This window comes from Bombyx mori, chromosome 20, assembly GCF_030269925.1.
Source record: "Bombyx mori chromosome 20, ASM3026992v2".
Classification (NCBI taxonomy): domain Eukaryota; kingdom Metazoa; phylum Arthropoda; class Insecta; order Lepidoptera; family Bombycidae; genus Bombyx; species Bombyx mori.
Window position 1 is genome coordinate 3,369,563 of NC_085126.1, and position 19,563 is coordinate 3,389,125.

General features: G+C 36.4%; 1 protein-coding gene across 5 annotated transcripts in view; it reads right to left on the reverse strand.

Moving 5' to 3' along the window:
• Window positions 1–495: 495 nt before the first annotated feature.
• The window catches only part of LOC101736030 (nucleolar protein 4), a 175,740-nt gene continuing 156,672 nt past the window's right edge, over window positions 496–19,563 (reverse strand). The window contains exons 5-15 of one of the 5 annotated variants that reach the window (XM_021351517.2): window positions 13,590–13,641; window positions 13,295–13,369; window positions 8,771–8,907; window positions 7,483–7,653; window positions 6,611–6,856; window positions 5,723–5,812; window positions 5,063–5,313; window positions 4,441–4,521; window positions 4,068–4,141; window positions 3,725–3,817; window positions 496–3,612 (exon numbers count right to left, since the gene is read on the reverse strand). In XM_021351517.2, coding sequence (XP_021207192.1) covers window positions 3,377–3,612; window positions 3,725–3,817; window positions 4,068–4,141; window positions 4,441–4,521; window positions 5,063–5,313; window positions 5,723–5,812; window positions 6,611–6,856; window positions 7,483–7,653; window positions 8,771–8,907; window positions 13,295–13,369; window positions 13,590–13,641 — 1,506 coding nt within the window. In that variant the 3' untranslated portion in view covers window positions 496–3,376. Of the gene's footprint in view, window positions 3,613–3,724; window positions 3,818–4,067; window positions 4,142–4,440; window positions 4,522–5,062; window positions 5,314–5,722; window positions 5,870–6,610; window positions 6,857–7,482; window positions 7,654–8,770; window positions 8,908–13,294; window positions 13,370–13,589; window positions 13,642–19,563 lie in introns of all 5 variants that reach the window. The other 4 variants (XM_021351512.2, XM_012695401.4, XM_038017934.2 and 1 more) reach the window with 4 other exon arrangements.

The window sequence follows — 19,563 nt, forward strand, 5'->3', positions numbered from 1 at the left end:
ATTTGAGGTTTTTTTTATGATTGAAAGATTACTGACGGCCCGGAGACCTTTCCAGTTTCACCAGGACAGGTGGACGAGCAAAGGCTCAGGGGTGGGATTTGCTAACAACTGCCCGAGCGCATCCGAAGGAGACCTAAGCAACTCAAGAGCAATTGCTTCGCGAATGAATCTACTACCGGATCGGAATCGCGACCCACTGAGAAGATCCGGCGAGAAACTCAGCGGGCTGATGCGTGGGTTAGGTTGCACGTCGACCTTTGTCGAGTTCGACGAGTACAGTTACCGGGGTGATGTAGTTGAGGATTGTAGGCTCCGGGTAACCACTTAACACCAGATGGGCCGTGACCTCGTCCACCTATCTAGGCAAAACCAAAAGATTCACTCGTCATCGGTTAAGGAAACTTCGTTAACTCATCAGTGGTCCATGGTCTCCTATATTGGTACTTCAAGTAACGATTCAAATTAGTATTAATTACGTAATAAAACGACCGATGATTACATGAGCATATTATATATATTTTTTCCTCTTTAAAATTGTAAAACTCACATTTTGAAGATGCAAAATTATAACTAAATTTTTCAATATCGTTAATAGTAACAATCGCCATATCATTAATTTATATTAATTTCATTTTAATTTATTTTTAATTTTCATTAACGCCTTTCTGTGTTTCTCGCGAACTAATAATGTAAATCATTTACACATCTATAATAATAATAATCATAATAATAATAATAATATTTTAATTTCTAACAAATTCATTTCTTAACTTTCTCTCCGACATTTTTGTTTTCCAGCATCAACTTCGCACGTTTTTTTTTTGTTATATTTTTATGTTAATTTTTTTTTTATATTTCTTACCTGTCACATGTTATTTCCAAATATAATGTAACGCATATTCACTTTCGCACCGACGACAATCATTTTAGAAAACATTGGAATGACCTCCACTGGAGGGCTAAGCTTAAAATAAACTTAAAATACAAGAAGATAAAGTTCACATTCGTTGGTCGAATTAAAAATCAATTGTATTCTTTGGCAATTTTTTCAGTATTCAAAAGTGAATTTACAATTATTTTTAATTGATTTAACTGGCGAGAAGCTTGCGAAAAATTGTACTTATCGAGTCTTGTTTAGTATGTACTGGAGCTAAAGTACCTTAAGCTTATTTCTATTAGAAGAATCGAGTGAATCTATGATCAAATTTGTATCAACTTCAAAATCTTAAGTCTCGTACACACTAAACAACACCCTTTATAAGAATCATCGTAATGAAAATGCAGCAGAGCTCTGATTGGTTGGATTTGTCTAAATACAAATCTAATTGGACGAAAACTTGTAAAGCTGCGTTCACAGCAGCGTGATACATGAACAGCAATAAAATAAGCGTTTATACATCTGTAACTATCCTATTGCATTATAATCGTAAAGTTATATTAAGGATGCTAGAAAAAAAACACTGGCCAGAACCTAAGCCGACGATGAGGTAAGCTCTCAAAGTAATTAGGCCAAAATCGAAATCAGTTTTTAATGTTAACTATTTTTTGTACCTGAGCAGTAAGTAATATAACCCTTAATTTCTAAGTACTTGGCCATATAATCTATGGTAACAGATATACAGTTAATGTTTGAATATTTCTTGTACTGAGCAGAGCGAAAATTGATAATATTACACTAGTTTAATTTATGAATTATAAACAAAAGTGACGAGAATCAAAAATGAGATGACGGATTGATCAATATTGAGTTCAATATTGGGGAAAACAAAAAAGATTTCTTTAATAATGAAAAAAAAAAAAACTTATAAGAAATTAATATGGGTCGAAGAATAAACCCAAAATACATTCAAAAGCAGCAATACGAGTTAAGTCTACAGCACTATTAATAATACAAAACAACAAATTAAATTCGTGCTTATTACACCTAAATACGTTAAAAACTATTAATTAAATCTCTGATAAAAGTGAAATTACCGTAGCCGCCCTTTTTTTCTTCTTCGTATAAGCAAATTTATTTTTCGATTTCACAATTTACGTCGCACCAGGCAAGAATATTTTTTTTAACCTAATAATCTAGAGACTCCCTGATTTTTTTCTCTTACACCCTAAAATTTTACACAAAAATATTAATTTTGTACTCTTTCGACGAGTTTTCTATGGCAGCTTTCGATTTTAGCTCGAACGCGGAAAACTTACACTTCAATGGATAAACAACTGATTGTTTTACACAAGACAATACGTCAACGGAATGCGAAAAGGACGTTTTTAAGTATTTTAGATGGAAAAGATACGTCTTCAATTGACATTAAAATGTTGGTTTCCTTTTTTTTTCTATTTACGGCATTTAACTGAATTAACCCTTACGTCTTCATATAATTTAGTCCATCGCCTTTTACATTTTGAGAATGCTAAAAGTTAGAGTTGCCCACACATTCCTATCGTAAAATGTAGCTTACGAATTTCTTACAAATTTACACCAAAAGCAACACACATAAATCATATTTTACAAAATCAGCGTTCATAGAAATGAAGGGTATCATTGATTTCCGCGCGATCATCTTATAAAATTTCACAAATTTCAATAGTTTTTAGATCAGTAATAACTACTGTTTTTTTACATCACTAGTTTTAAACACTTAGCTTATTTAAATTAACGTTTAATCTTTACCGATAGCTGGATAAAAAGTTTAAATGGCAACCCAAAATAAAATATCGCAAACACCTGAATATTGCAATTTTGTGTTGCCAGTTACACTTACAAAGATATAGTTTTGTACATTTAAAATGGTTTCGTTTATCAAGCACGTGTAACTATTGCAAAATTTAAGTTATCTACTTAGTTTAAAATCGAATAAAAATTGTGTATCTGGTGCTATTGTAAGAGAAAGATTACTTAGAACTATTTTACTTTTTGATTTGTTTAAAAATTTAGTTGGCATACTTATGAATATCACGTAAATTTTTTTTTTCGGTGTATTTACCTCGTTGTTTGAAGGTAATCATGTTATTTTAAAGTATTTACCTACTTTCGTTGCAACCTGTACAAGTTTTAAAGTACCAAATATTATATAACAAACCACCATATGATCAAACAATGACGTCATCTAAATATAAAAATTCAGAATGTTATAACAATACGCCTAAATATATTTCACATTATAACATTCCTGTACAACTGAAATACAAGAACTAAAGCATTTTTAAATTTCCAACGATAAACTTTATTAAATACCAATGGCTTAAGTTCAACTACTACCGATTTCGATCTGCTGAAAACCACACTCGAAGTCTATGGTTGCAAACATTTTAATACACGGATCTTTTAAAAATATCCAAATTTGAAGCCGAAAAAGTCCGTGAATCGTTTCGCCTGATCCTATGGTTGATTTAACAATAATGTCTCAAGCTCGTCGGCTGAACGCAGTAGGAAAGCTGCGGACTCGCGGTATCCAGTGATGAGCTGCCTCACGGCTCCTACCTCCGGTCCGGACAGTTTGTGAGTAAACAGCTGAGATTTCGACTGAGTGGAAGAAGTGGTTCCAGTTAGAGATGGCGCGGATGTAACGTGAAGAGGCGCTGGCACTGAACTTTTTAAGGACAGGTCTGTCGGAGCTGCAGATAATAAATAAAAATAATTAGACAATAAAAACCACTATAGTAAACTTCGATGAGTCTTATGGAATGTTTTAGTGAATGTCTTAATTTTGCTCGCAATTGAACTTACCACTAATATTAGTTGGAAATGTGTGTGTATGAGCCGCCATTGCAGACAATAGTGCATTTTGGTAGGCAGCCATTGCAGCATTCACCCCAACCCCTGAAACATGTAATAATTTTATAATTACACAAAATACACATTATTATAATTACACAAATGGTACACATAAATGGTAATCTGAATACGAAAATTCGAATTGTATTATAGAATTACTTAATTTCTTATTTAATTTATATAACAAACTTTACAGAACGACACAACGAAAATGAATTGAAAAAAAATACATAAATCCCTAGATAGTAGATAATGCCTTTTTTCTATCAATTCAGCGTTTGATATGAATGTTTACCTGAAGGAGGTAGAGCCGTGAGGGTAGACAGAAGTGCGCTACTCGAGAGTGCTGATGCTGGTGTTGTGTTCACACTGAAATATCGAGAAATATGTTTAAATATCAGTAAAATATTAACCCGACAAATTGAATTGATGGCGTACGATTTATGTGGTTTAAAACAGCGCTGCATAGCCCCAATGACCGCGTATGATCTTTAGATTGTCCTTTAATATTATGGTATTGTATCCTTTCAATTTACGTAAAAATGTATTTCGAAAAATACAAAAAATTATCGCAAATCACTACTAACAGGACAACGTATTTGTGACTTTTTGTTACTCTATCAAATCTGATTTGATGTTTAAATCAGTCGTTTGGTAAAAATTCATACTTTTGCCTTCCGAAGCCTTGTGGAGTACCAAATGTAGCCGGGAAAGTTGGTCTGAATAAGGGCGCCGGTGACGAAGCTGGACTGAAAATAAAAACAAGATCGTGAATGACTATTCTTTAAATCACTTGTAAGCAAAAGAGACTGATTTTCTTGTTTACAGGTCGAATAATAGAAATCTTCTTACTTTTGAGTGTCTGATAAAATTATTGATGGGATAATAGACGTAATAAATTTAAATTGTGTTGAATATATTTTATCTCATACTTTAAATGCGAGATTCGTTTTGACTTCTAAACTTTTAATACCATTGTGGCGGGTAGCCATCATACAACGCAACATATATGACAGATGCCTGCATCTCGCTTACGACATTTTCAAGTTATGCTTGCATATATACAAGTTCCGAACAACAACGTTCGGACCGTCGGTCTACCGAGTAATATCACCCGCTCGGTGGAAGATCTTCCCTTTGTCGTTTAAGCTGGGAAGCTTAAAACCATCATTATTTAGATAAATTAAAAACTTGACAACTAAACTAAACGATGTTGCAATTAATTGTTGAATTAAAAATGAATGATAGATAAAAGTAATTAATTTAAACTACCAGGAAAGCATAACTGACCTGGCGGTCTTGCTTCCAGTATTTCCATTAGCGTTGTCCACTTTCAAAGTGTTGTTGTTCAACAAAGCGTTCTCCATGGTCGGGCTGGCTGATGGCCTTGTAGTGTCCGCGGCGGCCTTGCTGTGGCCCGCAGCTGCCAGGGAAGAGGTAGAGGTGGTGGTCGCTGAAGTCGACGCGGGGCTGCTTATAGCTCCGCTGTATAAGCTTAGGAACGATGAAGCTACAGCTGAAGTGGCCGTTGAATCTATTGCCTGAAAATGTTAAACAGAGAATATTTAATTTTCAAAAAATATCAAAAATATATTTTAGTGCCAAGAATTTTGCCAATGGTGTTGGGGATTGGGTTTTATTTGACCGATTCGAAATGAAGCCCACTGAGTTTCTCGTCGAAACTTCTCAGTGGGTCGCGTTTCCGATCCGGTGGTAGATTCTGCAAAACACTGTTCGCTAGGGCCAGTTTTAGCAACACCTCCGGTTTGAGCCCTGAGGACTCACCCACACGCTAGGGTAACGCTGATATAATCTCTCAAGGCTATAAGAAAAAGCAAAAAAAGGTGGTATGAAATTTATTTGCCAATGACGAATAAGCTAGGGTCTGTGGATACAATACCTTTGTCCGTCATCAAGCGTAGAGCTAGTCGAATTATTGTACATATTTACCATAGGCGTGGGCACTGTGGGCATGGGCTGGCTGACCGGGTCGAGGCCGAGCCGCATGCGCTTGGCGTTGAGGCTCTCGTTCTCGCACGCCTGCGCCAATATATGTTCAGCTTGTACTGATGTTAAGTGCGCCGGAGTCGGCCGGACCTGGTATGTCGTTCAACGAATACGTTTAATACGTACTAGTGATAGGCACTTTAAGGGGACGCCACTGATTGTAGCTTTACTATCAACATTTACGAGGCCCCTATTGTAATTGTGATTGGCAAACAAAGCAAGCTCAGTTTTGGAATTGAATGAGCAATGAAATGACCTCGAGAAAAACGCTACTCTTCGTCGAACGATTTCTTATAGAAGACATTTTGTTTGGAGAAAAATACTCCGTATTTCGCGGAAATTCTCAGCTTAGCTTTATTATTGGCGTACCGTAACGAATTATTATATATTTTCGCACGCCACTAAGTTGTTCGATGTTTTTTTGAATTTGATTCGTCGATAGGAGATATCAAGTGCCGCTTGTATATGTGTCTGTCGACCAAGTGACAAAACAATAGTCAATGATTGCTTTGTCATAGCTACTAACACGTCCGATGACAATGATAGTACCAAAGTTTCTCCGGCTATTGGAAGTGTTTGTCGTCATATTGTGACATCACTATCGTATAGTCACTCAAGATACCGCGAAATCTATTTTATAAGCGATTTGGTACTGAAAATAGTTTGGCTTTTATAAATTAATAGATTTAGATAAATGAAGAACGTAATATATACCTAACCTCGACTGTGTTTTACCAGAGCGTTTTATTTAACTTTATCTGACTTCGAATAGTGCATTTGTGTAAATTCAACAACCAGGCAACCATAAAGAAGAAGCGATCGGACCCTCACCGTGGAATCCCAAGCGCTGCCGCTGCCGGGTGTGTTCCCGCTGCCACTGGTAGGAACATCGCCTCTCACTTTCTTATTCCTCCTGCAGCTCTTCAAATACGTCCTGATCCTCTTACGGGCGCGTTCAGCGAACTCCGGGAACTGACGTGTGCATGAGTCGATAATGGCTTGAATCTTCTCTTTAGGCTGTTTGGAGATGGGAACTATTCTATCTAGATTCTCGTCCACGAATAGGCGGACGAACATCTGAAAAGTAAGCCAAAACTTTAGTAATTTTCCGATTCGTTTTTGAAGTGATAACTTCATATGGGAGGGTAAATCGCTTCGTTACGTAACGCGTTACGGCGCCAGTCTGTCTGGCTTCTCTTTCTCTCACGCATACGGGAGCCGTACTGAGAACTTATATAACTCCTAGCTACTTATATATCTATTTAATATCTAATAATATATTTAATTTATGTTACAATTTTCCTTACATTATCATATTAATATACATAAAATTTAAGTAATGACCTAAGTATTTCTCAAATTAAACAATTTCAATATTAAATAATTCAATTTAAATGGATTTAAGTTACCACTTCTGTCGGACGTCCCAAGATGCACATTTTTTTATTTAAGGCTTCAAGCGTTATATATATAGGATTGGTAAGAACAGAACGTATGAAAATAGTGTGGAACGAAACTTTAAGGTGTGAGTGAGAGAAAACGGTAAGAAAGAGAAAGGAGAATGACAGACGATAATGACAGAAAAAAAGAAGATGGCGGAGACGGTTAAGGCGTAAAAAAGGTGTTAGAACAGAAGATTTTGGAAGAGTGAAAGTATTATTTTATGCGCTGCGATCCCTACTCTACATATATGAAATATTTACATTAAATGCTTTCAATCTCTCCGGGTCGTGATGCTGCGGATCCACCCGGTCGTCGCTATCGTCATCCGAAGCGCCACCATCGTCATCATCCTTGGTCCTGTCGGACGACGATGTCTCGTCATGGGTAGAGGCTGGTTCCACCGGAGTCGCTGAACCAACGTGGATTGGACTCTGATAAAAGGTATTTCTTTTAATGAAACTAGTTTCGATCTATGAAATGAAATGCAACATTTCAGGCAACTTAAGCCCATAAAATTTCACGTACAATAAGATAAAAAAGACAATAAAATTAAAATTACAATTTATCAGAATGACCAAAAACAAAAACAAAAAAAAAAATGAAACCAAATCAAATCAAACCGAATCAAAATTATCAACTACTAATATAAAATTAAAATTATAATAATAAAGGAACTAATACCATAAATGCCTGGAATTTTGATTTGACTTTATTTATCATCTTCATTACTTATTGTTCAGGTTATTTTATTTTTTAATTATTTTATTGCTTTGAGGGGTGGACGAGCTCACAGCCCACCTGGTGTTAAGTGGTTACTGGAGCCCATAGACATCCACAATGTAAATGCGCCACCCACCTTGAGATATAAGTTCTAAGGTCTCAAGTAAGTTACAACGGTTGCCCCACCCTTCAAACCGAAACGCATTACTACTGCTTCACGGCAGAAATATGGTTTTAATGATTAGGCTTTTTTTGAACGAGCCCTCAGAAAAGCCGGGGTTAGGTGGTTATGGGAAGTAGAAATCACAACGTTAGCGACTTTGACTACGTCTCGGGTTCAAAGTCTCAATTGCTGATTGCTTTGCGGTAATCGACAGGATCGTTGTACCTACCCGTGCGTTCTTCAACACGCCCTACCGATCTAATTCTTTATTTTATTGGCGCACGTCCCACCTGATGATTGCCGTCTCCCATGCACGTCAGCAATGCAACAAAACCAACCGCTCTAAGTGGTCATAGCTACGGTGACTAACAGTTCTTCCTACTGCCAGTATTAGCGCATTATTATTTCGTGCTTAATCCTTAATTTTACACATTGTTTTCTGTATTATGTTTTAAGTACGTTCTTTGAGCAATCAAGTATGCTCATCCCGATACAGTTGTTGCAAAATGGTTTTTTGTCAATGAATAATTTCACAATTTAACGCTATTTTTGTTTAATTCGTGAACGGATAAATAATTTGTACGTATATCTTACTTACATTACTAAATCATTTTTATGATTGACATATAACATGAAATGGTATTATTAAAAATGTCGTGCCAAACCTTAAAACTCACCGAGTGTCCAGTATTCATGGGCGTGGGAGCTTTCGGTGGCTTGCTGCCGAGGCCCAGAGCGCTGTGGTATGAAGCCCACAGATCAGCCATGCTCTCACCGCCAGAATCGGGTTCGCCATTACGACCTGAAAAACGTAATGGAATTAAAATCTAAACGAAATTGATATCTATGTCTAAGCAATTTAAAAGCTAAAATTGATTAATGAATTAAGAGGCATTGTTTTCAATTGTTTGTTCTATATAAAACAACATATCTCGGGTTGTGATAACATCTTTATTTGATAATAAAAAGTAAGGAAATTTCTTGCGACTTATACAGAATTGCGGGTTAATTAGTCGTATTAACTAGACTCATGTTTTCTCTTTCGCACCCATGTGAACTGTCATTACAAAACCGATAACAAGAAACAACTGTATCTACGTGGGTGTACTTACTATACGTTTATTTACAATTGAAGTCGTCGTGGCCTAAAGGGTAAGATGTTCGAATCCCGCTGGCAACTACCAATTTTTCTAATGAAATATTACGTAATTAACAAATGTTCACGATTGACTTCCACAGTGAAGGAATAACATCGTGTAATAAAAATCAGATCCGCAAAATTATAATTTGCGTAATTACTGGTGGTAGGACGTCTTGTGAGTCCACACGAGTAGGTACCACCACCCTATTTCTGCCATAAAGCAGTAATGCGTTTCGGTTTGAAGGGTGGGGCAGCCGTTGTAACTATAGAACTTAGAATCCATATCTCAAGGTAGGTGGTGGCATTTACGTTGTAGATGTCTATGGGCTCCGGTAACCACTTAACTTCAGGAGGGCCGTAAGCTCGTCCACCTGTCTAAGCAATAAAAAAAACAAATTAAAAATCAGCTGGCTGTGTTCCTTGAATTGCTGACATCCATGAAAAACGCTCACCAGCTACCATCAGATAGGCAGTACGCACAATAAATTAAAGAATCCGATAGTTGTAATAGATAGATAGAGCGTAGGTAGCCCGCTTGGGTAGGTATTACCGTCCTTCCTATTTCTGTCGCGAAGCAAACACGATTTCCAATTTGAAGATCGGAACAGTCGTTATACAGTACAACTTACACTTCGACCTCATCTCTCAAAGTATATTCATGTGGAGATGATTATGGACCGTGGTAAGCACTTTACGCCAGGCGGGCCATAAGCTCATTCACCCGTCTACAGAACTAAATTATTTATTATCAATAGGTTGTTTAATAAATAACTCACGAAATAGCAACAAGTGATTTGCCTAAATTTCCGAGGTCTTTTTTCCGAAATATATTTATTTGTCAAGCATCGCAAAATATCTCTAACGTTTTATACTTCGTTTGGTAAAGTCTTTGGCATATTCTTTGCAGCTATAAATCTATATATTAATACGTGAAGCAAAAACTTTGTATCCCTTTTTACGAAAATTGCGCGGGCGGAGGAGTATGAAATTTTCCACACTTATAGAGAATATAGAGAAGAAGTGCACAATGCTAATATTTTTTTTAAACAATGCATAAAAGATACTTTAAATCAATAAAGAAAACATTACACATACTACATACCATGTATTTGACGCACACACGCATGCATACTATTTATTGTCAAACTTTTGTTCTCGACGTCGGTGGTCAAATTGAGAATAGATTAAAATATAATGTTTGTCTTTATTAATATTTTTTTATAGTGTAGTCTTGGCGAAATTTGTGATTATAGAAGTATAAAATACAATCATAAAACTGTACAAACTTACAATTCCAATTAATTATAGTCGATTTTCGACTACTGCGGGACCTCTAGTCAAGATAAATTTGCCTTCGTTGCCACGGTATTTAGCCCATCTTTACGACGACAATGGAGCAAGCAAAAAACAAGGCCTTCAGATACCGTAACAAGACCCGAGAGTCCTATAATTTTGCCATAATATAGCTTAACATGAACAGTCAGTTACCAAGGCGGCAGAAATTAATGAGAGCTCGCAGGACTGTGCATCTGCTTCTAAATGTCAACTAGAACGAGTATTTTAGTGCTGTCGGTGCTATCGATAAAACCCTACGTAGCATTGTCGATGTTCATTCATTATTGTAACTCTATTTTCGAAATCAATATATCGACTTTTCGCATTAAAAGTGTACAATTTCCAAAAATAATCGAAATCGAGTTAATACGCGGAATCATTTGGTATCACTAGTATTTTTCTCATAAGAGCGTAGTTTAGTTTTAGTTTTTTTTTTAGTTTACCAATGTTTTGACTACTATTAAAAAAAAATTAATACATAATTTTATCTTACTTTAAAAGACAGATAATGTAACTGGTAAAAAAAAAGTTGCAAAGATGATTAATATTAAAAATATCACATGTTAAACCTTTAAAACACTCTCCTGTAAAATTAGTAAGTTTTGAGATTATACAGTTTTAATGCGAGAAAACGATATAATTTGAAACAGCCCATGATCAATCAGTACGTTGATTTAGTAGTCATGAAGACCATGTAAACGAAATCTACATTAGCAAGACGTTAATTTTGACAATTCAGTAATTAAATTTTTGAAGATATCAAATAATTGTGAATCTTTTTTTTTATTGCTTAAATATGTGGACGATCGCACAGCCCACCTGGTGTTAAGTGGTTACTGGAGCCCATAGACATCTACAAACGTAAACGCGCCACCCACCTTGAGATACAAGTTCTAAGGTCTCAGTATAGTTACAACGGCTGCCCCGCCCTTCAAACCGAAACGCATTACTGCTTGACGGCAGAAATAGACGGGGTGGTGGTACCTAACCGCGCGGACTCACAAAAGGTCCTACCAGTGAACTGAAGGATTCAATTGTAATATGAAACCAGGATTTACCAGTACCAATTGCATAAGGAAATAGAGACGGTGACTGCATATTTATTAAGGCTAATAATACTTAAGAGCTCCTTCCAGGAGACGGGAGTCAGTTGGAGAATGAACTGGAGTACTTATAGTCATAGTATAGTTATAGTATAGAATCTTAAATCGTTTTTCTTTCGTTCCGTTTTAGAGAGATGAACAATCGATACAAAAACCGTGTCCCGTGCCTATAAATAATTTGAGAAGGTGCCTGCAACGCCCCCAGTACGCAGCCATCTCGATATGGCTTCGTTGAAATAAAAATAGCTCCGTCGACCGACCGGTGGAAATTATGCAAGCAGACTTCGAATGAGCCCTGTTAAGCGCCGAATGTCAGTACCGTTATTTCTATTTTTAGTTAAACTTGACGATCGGGCTGGAAACTTTTTGAGTTGGGCGCGGGAGGACATTGGAGTTTTATTCGTTTGACATTTTTTCTACTTAACTAGGGGAGCTCGCGTACTTATCTTATACCTTTAAACGAGCAATTCTTGTATATATATATATATATATATATATAATCTGAATCTCGGAAACGGCTCCAACGATTTTCATAAAATTTAGTATACAGGGCATTTCGGGGGCTATAAATCGATCTAGCTACGATTTATTTTCAGAAAATGTTGTTTTATTCGTGTTTTCAATAATCAACTTTATCGATAGTCAACTTTATGACTCTTCTAGACATCTATTGGCGAATAATAATACTATTTCTACTGCTTTAAAGACACAAAAAGAGTGTCGGTCATCATCTAGTCTATATATTAATTAATACGCGAAGGAAAAACTTTGTAGCCCTTTTTACGAAAATTGCGCGGACGGAGGAGTATGAAATTTCTCACACTTATAGAGAATATAGAGAAGGAGTGCAGAATGCTAATATTTTTTTAAATTATACCTAAAAAATACATTAAATCAATAAATAAAAACATTACACACCCTACCATGTATTTGACGCACACACGCATGCATACTATTTATTTATTGTCAAACTTTTGTTCTTGACCTTTGTTGTCAAATTGAGAATAGATTAAATATTGTTTGTATTTATAAATATTTTTCTATAGTGTGTAGTCTTGGCGAAATTTGTGATTATAGAAGTATAATAAGTCTTTGACAATAGAATCTTAATAGTGTACAAACTTATAATTTCAATTAATTATAGTCGAATTTCGACTACCGGGCGACCAGTAGTGTGTTTTTAAAACGTTAATTTTTCCGCGATCCCGCGCAGCCAGAAGATAGTATTGTTCCAGTTTTATGTGCGTCCAAAACATTTATCAAACAAACACACTTGGATTCTGAATGCTAAATATATTTTACACAGATATAAATTTGGTTTGATACAAACGCTGTTATATACGTATAAGCATATTAGGATAGATAGGACCACACTACTAACAATTGCGGAAAATTTATATATTTATAAAATTGGACGTCTAAGCCTTTAGAAATAAAGTTGTTTTTACTTGTACATCAATTTAAAATTCCAATCATAATAGTGTTCTATCGCAACACATTTTTCGAATTTAAAATTTCGTTCAATTTTTTTTCTTTTTTATGTATGTATTTATTTTCAAGAATAATTGTTATAATCTCTTTCGGTTCATTTAATTTCATTGTCTATTTACCTTGAGACTGGTTGTGGTAATTCCATGCAAGCAACATCATTTTCAACTTCTCAGCGTCTTTCGCGAGGGCCTGACCTGCACCAGATCACATACGCCAATCAATTTTCAATTAATCAAAATTTCGTAGGCTTCTCGAACATTCAATATCAAAACATCCAATTCGGTTCGTTAATATTTTATTGTGTGGCACGCAACATTCGATTTTCATTGAGAATGTCCCATAAAATACTAACGTTTTAAAATTGATTTGATGCAAGTGGCTTGGTTCAATCAAGCGATCTGCTGAATAACTTACTAGTGAAGTTTTCTTCTTCGTTCATGTCGTGCGGCTCCGGAGTTAAGTTGTCCTGCAACAAAGAAAGACCATATTAGGAGTTTAAGATAGACTGGTGGTGGGACCTCTTGTGAGTCCGCACGGGTAGGTACCACCGCCCTGCCTATTTTAGCCGTGAAGCAGTAATGCGTTTCGGTTTGAAGGGTGGGGCAGCCGTTGTAACTATACTGAGACCTTAGAACTTATATCTCAAGGTAGGTGGCGCATTTACGTCATAGATGTCTATGGGCTCCAGTAACTACTTAACACCAGGTGGGCTGTGAGCTCGCCCAACCATCTAAGCAATAAAAAAAATAAAGAAAAAATTAATCACTGAAAGTAGGTTAACAGGGCAGGACCAATGGTTAATCCAATATTCCGTGAAAGAGAATCGATGGAACACACAATTATCAACGTTAAAACGTGTCTATAGAGTATCGATATATATACTTCAACTAGCGTTCGATTTAAAACATCCAAAGGACATATTATTATTTAATCGATTTTCCAAATTAATTTCTTTTTACTATTTTTTTTTTTGCTTATGCGTTTAGTCGATCTCACAGCCCACCTGGTGTTGAGTGGTTACTGGAGTCCATAGACATTTACAACGTAAATGCGCCACCCACCTTGAGATATAAGTTGTAAGGTCTCAGTATAGTTACAACGGCTGCCCCACATTTCAAACCGAAACGCATTACTGCTTCACGACAGAAATAGGCGTGGTGGTGGTACCTACGCGCGCGGACTCACAAGTGGTCCTACCACCAGTAAAGTGATCCAAGCACGCTGAAAGCTTCACAATCAAAGATATTGTAATAGAACGGAACACGCAAAGATTATCAGTTTACTTAGTTTGGTTGGCGATATTGGCGTATTGGCGATAGGATGTCCATATACCGCCACATACATATTACTAGAGCGAAAAATCCTGGAATTCTTGTCACGATAAGCATGTTTATATTTTTTACTGCTTAGACCGATGAAAGAGCTTACTGTCCGTCTGTTGTTAAGTGGTTACTGAAACCATCAGGCATCAAAGACGTAAATGCCACCACCCATTTGAGACAAGAGTTCTAAATCTCAGTTCAATAGTACAACAGCAGTCTCACCCTTGAAGCCGGAACGCATTAATACTATTCAGCCTTTAAAGGGCTATGTAGAGACCCTTACACCACGATGCACCGTGAGAACCAGCCCATCCACGAAAGTAAAAATCAGGGTATACACAAGTTGGCGGGTTTCAATAATTAATAAATTAGCGAATCGCCGGCAGGCTGCGTGCTGGGGCGGTCAACGCTCCTGTCCGCGAACGCAAATCGATCGAGCTTCAAATGGACAATCACTAAATATAGATATACACCACCTCATGTGTTCTGTTGTCCTGGTACCACCTAGGTTGACTAGGCTGACCCCGTTTGTTTGCAGTAATGCGACGGATAAATTTTAACCACAGGATTTATTTATTTTTATTGCCCTTGTAGGCAGACGAGCATACGGCCCACCTGATAGTGAGTGGTTAAAGTCACCCATGGACATCAGCAATGCCAGGGGCAGAGCCAAGCCGCTGCCTATCGTTAAGTACTCTCCACAAGCCTCGTTTGAAGAGGGATGTGTAATAGCACTCGGGAAACACCGTGGAGGGGAGCTCATTCCATAGCCGGATGGTACGTGGCAAAAAAGACCTCTGAAAACGCACTGTGGATGAACGTAGCGGCTCCAGAAAGTATGGATGAACTCTACCGGCGGGCGGTGCGATGGTAAAAACGAGATGATGGTATCCTCTCAAGCAATTCCTCAGAGCACTCCCCATGGAAGATACGGTACAAAATACAGAGGGAATCGAATTCCCTCCGCAGACCCAGAGGTTCCAAATGATCCGTATTTATCGGTTTTGTAACTAAACATAGCAATAGTAATTAAAGCTAGTGTGCAAAATAATCTTTTTTTTAATATGAATACCCCTTCTTCTTACTGGTGGTAGGACCTCTTGTGAGTCCGCACGGGTGGGACATACAGGATGGTAAAAGATCTCGTGGAAGAAACCCCATGCGCCGGACTTATCAGATAAAAACCCTTACCAAAACCCCCTTTAACGAGTGCATGGGCCAAGCCCCAGCTATAAGCCCCAGCCCCGCGACCTATGGAGAACAGCTGTCGAAGCTTTAATAAACAAGAATTCCACATGACCACAACTGCTCTGCCAAGAGTAGTAAAAAAATATCTTACACTGTAATGTTGAGTTGTTTGTTTTACGTAAACATACAAAATACTAAAACAAGCGCGCAACGATTGTTAAAGATCTCAATGAAAATTTATTCCGAATGTGTCCTTCGTATTCCACTCAGAACCATACACACGTGCATTGTTATATTGTGCGAACAGAATGGGGCGCTAAAATGTTACTATTAATATTTATTATTAAATCTTAAGTAAACAAAAAATCATACATTATGATTTTTTTTTTATTGCTTAGATGGGTAGACGAGCTCACAGCCCACCTGGTGTTAAGTGGTTACGGGAGCCCATAGACATCCACAACGTAAATGCGCCACCCACGTTGAGATATAAGTTCTAAGGTCTCAAGTATAGTTACAACGGCTGCCCCACCCTTCAAGCATGAATGCTTCACGGCAGAAATAGGCAGGGCGGTGGTACCTACCCGTGCGGACTCACAAGAGGTCCTACCACCAGTATTACTTATAATCGATACTAGTAACTTAAAAACCTAACACATTACTATCTGACTATTTATTACAATTTGTTTTTTTTTATTGAGTCCTTCCCAAATGCCTGCTGCAAAAGCTATTAATTAGCAGTCCCACGATCTCGCTCGATATGACTATGCACAAACTATTTATAAAACACGTGAAATTTAGGCATATGGATCTCGCTCGATATGACTATGCACAAACTATTTATAAAACACGTGAAATTTAGGCATATGGATACTTCTTTATCTCACTTTAGTCGAGTTAGCTCTCCCAACGTCACGTCAAGTTTATTACCTTTAAGGCTCAAATTTTGTCTTTAACTTGGGGTCTTAACACAGTGAATAAATACTCACTTAATGATATTATTATACTCCTCCTTATGGCTGGTATCGAACCAGTTCACATATTTATTTATGTTTGTTAAGTTTGTCTTCAAGAAAATGTGTCTATGTTCGTATTTTAAAATATTCATGATTAATCGGGCACACATTTTACACATTTAGAGTAATGAAGATGATATTCAAAGATATTTGGAGATCAAAGAGAAAGAGAGATGGCACACAGATTACACACATAGATTCACAGTGTCCCAAAAAAATCGGTGTAAAATAAGCGTGTAAAATAATTCGTCTACGCCAGGAATATATCATACTGGATTTTCGCATTGTCAAATGTCAAGCTGAGCCTCTTCGAGTTGAGAATCGTCAATGAACATTTCGATTAAAATGCTTGTGTGCCGTAAGACATTATATACTATATTAAGTGTGTATTATCTATCGGTTGTTACTACAAATTAAGTAAGAACACGGAATTCGGTAGGACGTACTCTGTTTTGTTCGCATGGGTAGTTTATATTTTCACTGCTGAAATATCTGAAGATAGTTGTCCCTGCTCCTACACAAACACATCATCAGAAATTACCTGCTGTATTTTTTTCGGAATTTCTATGGAAGCGGTCGTCTATTGTACAAATTATGCGTATCTGTTCACTTATTTTCAATGTTAATAATTTAGTTTCTAAAGTTTGTATGCAAAATGGCATAACATAAAGGACTCAAAATTCAATGGTCAATTGTTGAAGATCTTGCAAATATGCTATAATAAATAGCGCAATCAGAATGTTTTAAATCTTTTCATTTTCTTAAAACAATTAATAACTATATACCATGCAACATACCATTGTTGCAAAGAAAACAAAATAAAGCGTTGCATCAATGGAAAAATGTCATCAACATTTTTTCCTCACAGTGAGACAACAATTTTAAAACAATTTATTTTCTATATTGCCTTTAAACTTTTAAAAATAGAACAATACACCTATAAACTTTACAGACTATCAATTGAGAAAATTTTAAAAAGGTAATTTTAAATTATATAAGGCTTTTTCTACACGAAGCAGCATTTTAGCTTCACGCATCAGCTGACTAACTCACGAAAACAAACGAAGATTTCTATTCAACAAGTGGAAGCTTGTCTTTATAGTGACTTTGCATTACAAGCGCTTCAAACCTAAGTATTACAGGATTATATCTATATATTAATACGTGAAGCAAAAATTTTGTACCCCTTTTTACGAAAATTGCGCGGACGGAAGAGTACGATTTTTCCTACACTTATAGAGAATATAGAGAAGGAGTGCACAATCCTATATTTTCTTAAAATAATACATAAAAGATACATTAAATCAATAAAGAAAACATTACACACACTACCATGTATTTGACACACGCACGCAGGCATACTATTTGTTTATTGTCAAACTTTTCATATTGCATAAAGTCTATGGTCAAATTGAGAATAGATTAAATATTGTTTGTCTTTGTAAATATTTGTCTAAGGTGTAGTCTTGGCGAAATCTGTGATTATAGAAGTATAATAAATAGTCTTTGACAATAGAACCATAATAATGTTCAAACTTATAATTTCAATTAATTATAGTCGAATTTCGACTACTGCGGGACCACTAGTTATTGTTATTACGCGGGCATACGAACAAGCAGTTTAAATTCAATCTCTGACGAATATTTTTGAAATAATTTGTACACGTTCGAATAGTTACTAACCTTGACCTTTTAGGTAATTTTATTTATGAATACGCTTTTATTAGCTTCAGACGTATGTAGTACGTAGTATGTAACGGAATCTTTGAACATGATTTTTACCCCCTTCAAAACGTCGGATTAACTCGAAATTTGGCATACTTATTAAGGACCGATGACAATTCAATATTTAAAAAATATATGAAAAAATTGAAATTCAACTAAAAAATGAATAATAAATAATAGTTAAAAAAAATACGCTTTTATAGAAAATCCAACTAAAAAATTGAAAATAAATTTTAATAAATTTGAATATAAAATAGTGAAAGAAAAAATTATTTTATTGTAACAAAGCGTAGGGTGCTTTTCAGGATATTATCAAAATAACCCTTCTACTCATGTCTGTTCATAAAATATTTATAACTACTGATACCATGCACCCCACGCTTTTTTTTAAGATAAAATCATTTTTTCTTACACTATTTTTAATTCAAATTTATTATTAAATTTATTTTCTATTTTTTAGTTGGATTTTCTATGAAAGCCTATTTTTTTAGTTTTTTTAAACTATTATTTATTTTTACTTTTCAATGTAATTGTCACAGTAAAATAGAAGAAATTTGGGTTTATAATTCGAGCTCCAGAGGGTAAGGAGTTATTTAATCCAACTCCAGAGTTGGTCTTTTTTTATGATTGAAGGATTACTGGTGGCCTTTCCAGTTTCACCAGGACAGGTGGGCGAGCAGAGGCTCAGCCAGAATGGGTGGGATTTCTTAACAGCTGCCCGAGCGCCTCCGAAGGAGACCTAACAACTCAAGAGCAGCTGCTTCGCTAATGAATCTACTACCGGATCGGAATCGCGACCCGCTGAGAAGATCCGGCAAGAAACTCAGCGAGCTGATGCATGGTTAGGTTGCACGTCGAACTCTTTGTCGAGTTCGACGAGTAGTTACCGGGGTCCCTAAGCCTGCTCCTTAAGCTGAAGGCGTCTAATGCAAAAGTTATTGGATCTGATGGATCCGTAAGGACGTGGCCAGAGTTGGTCGTTGGTCTTTCCCAGAAATATAATACAAACTGCGTCCCGAGTTAACCTGCGCTAATACCTCTATATCGCTATGCCAACATTAGCTTTCTTCGTGAAAGATCGCCCGAACCCAAAAACGTGCTCAACTATAGCACATATAATGCTCAAGGGCTGCTTAT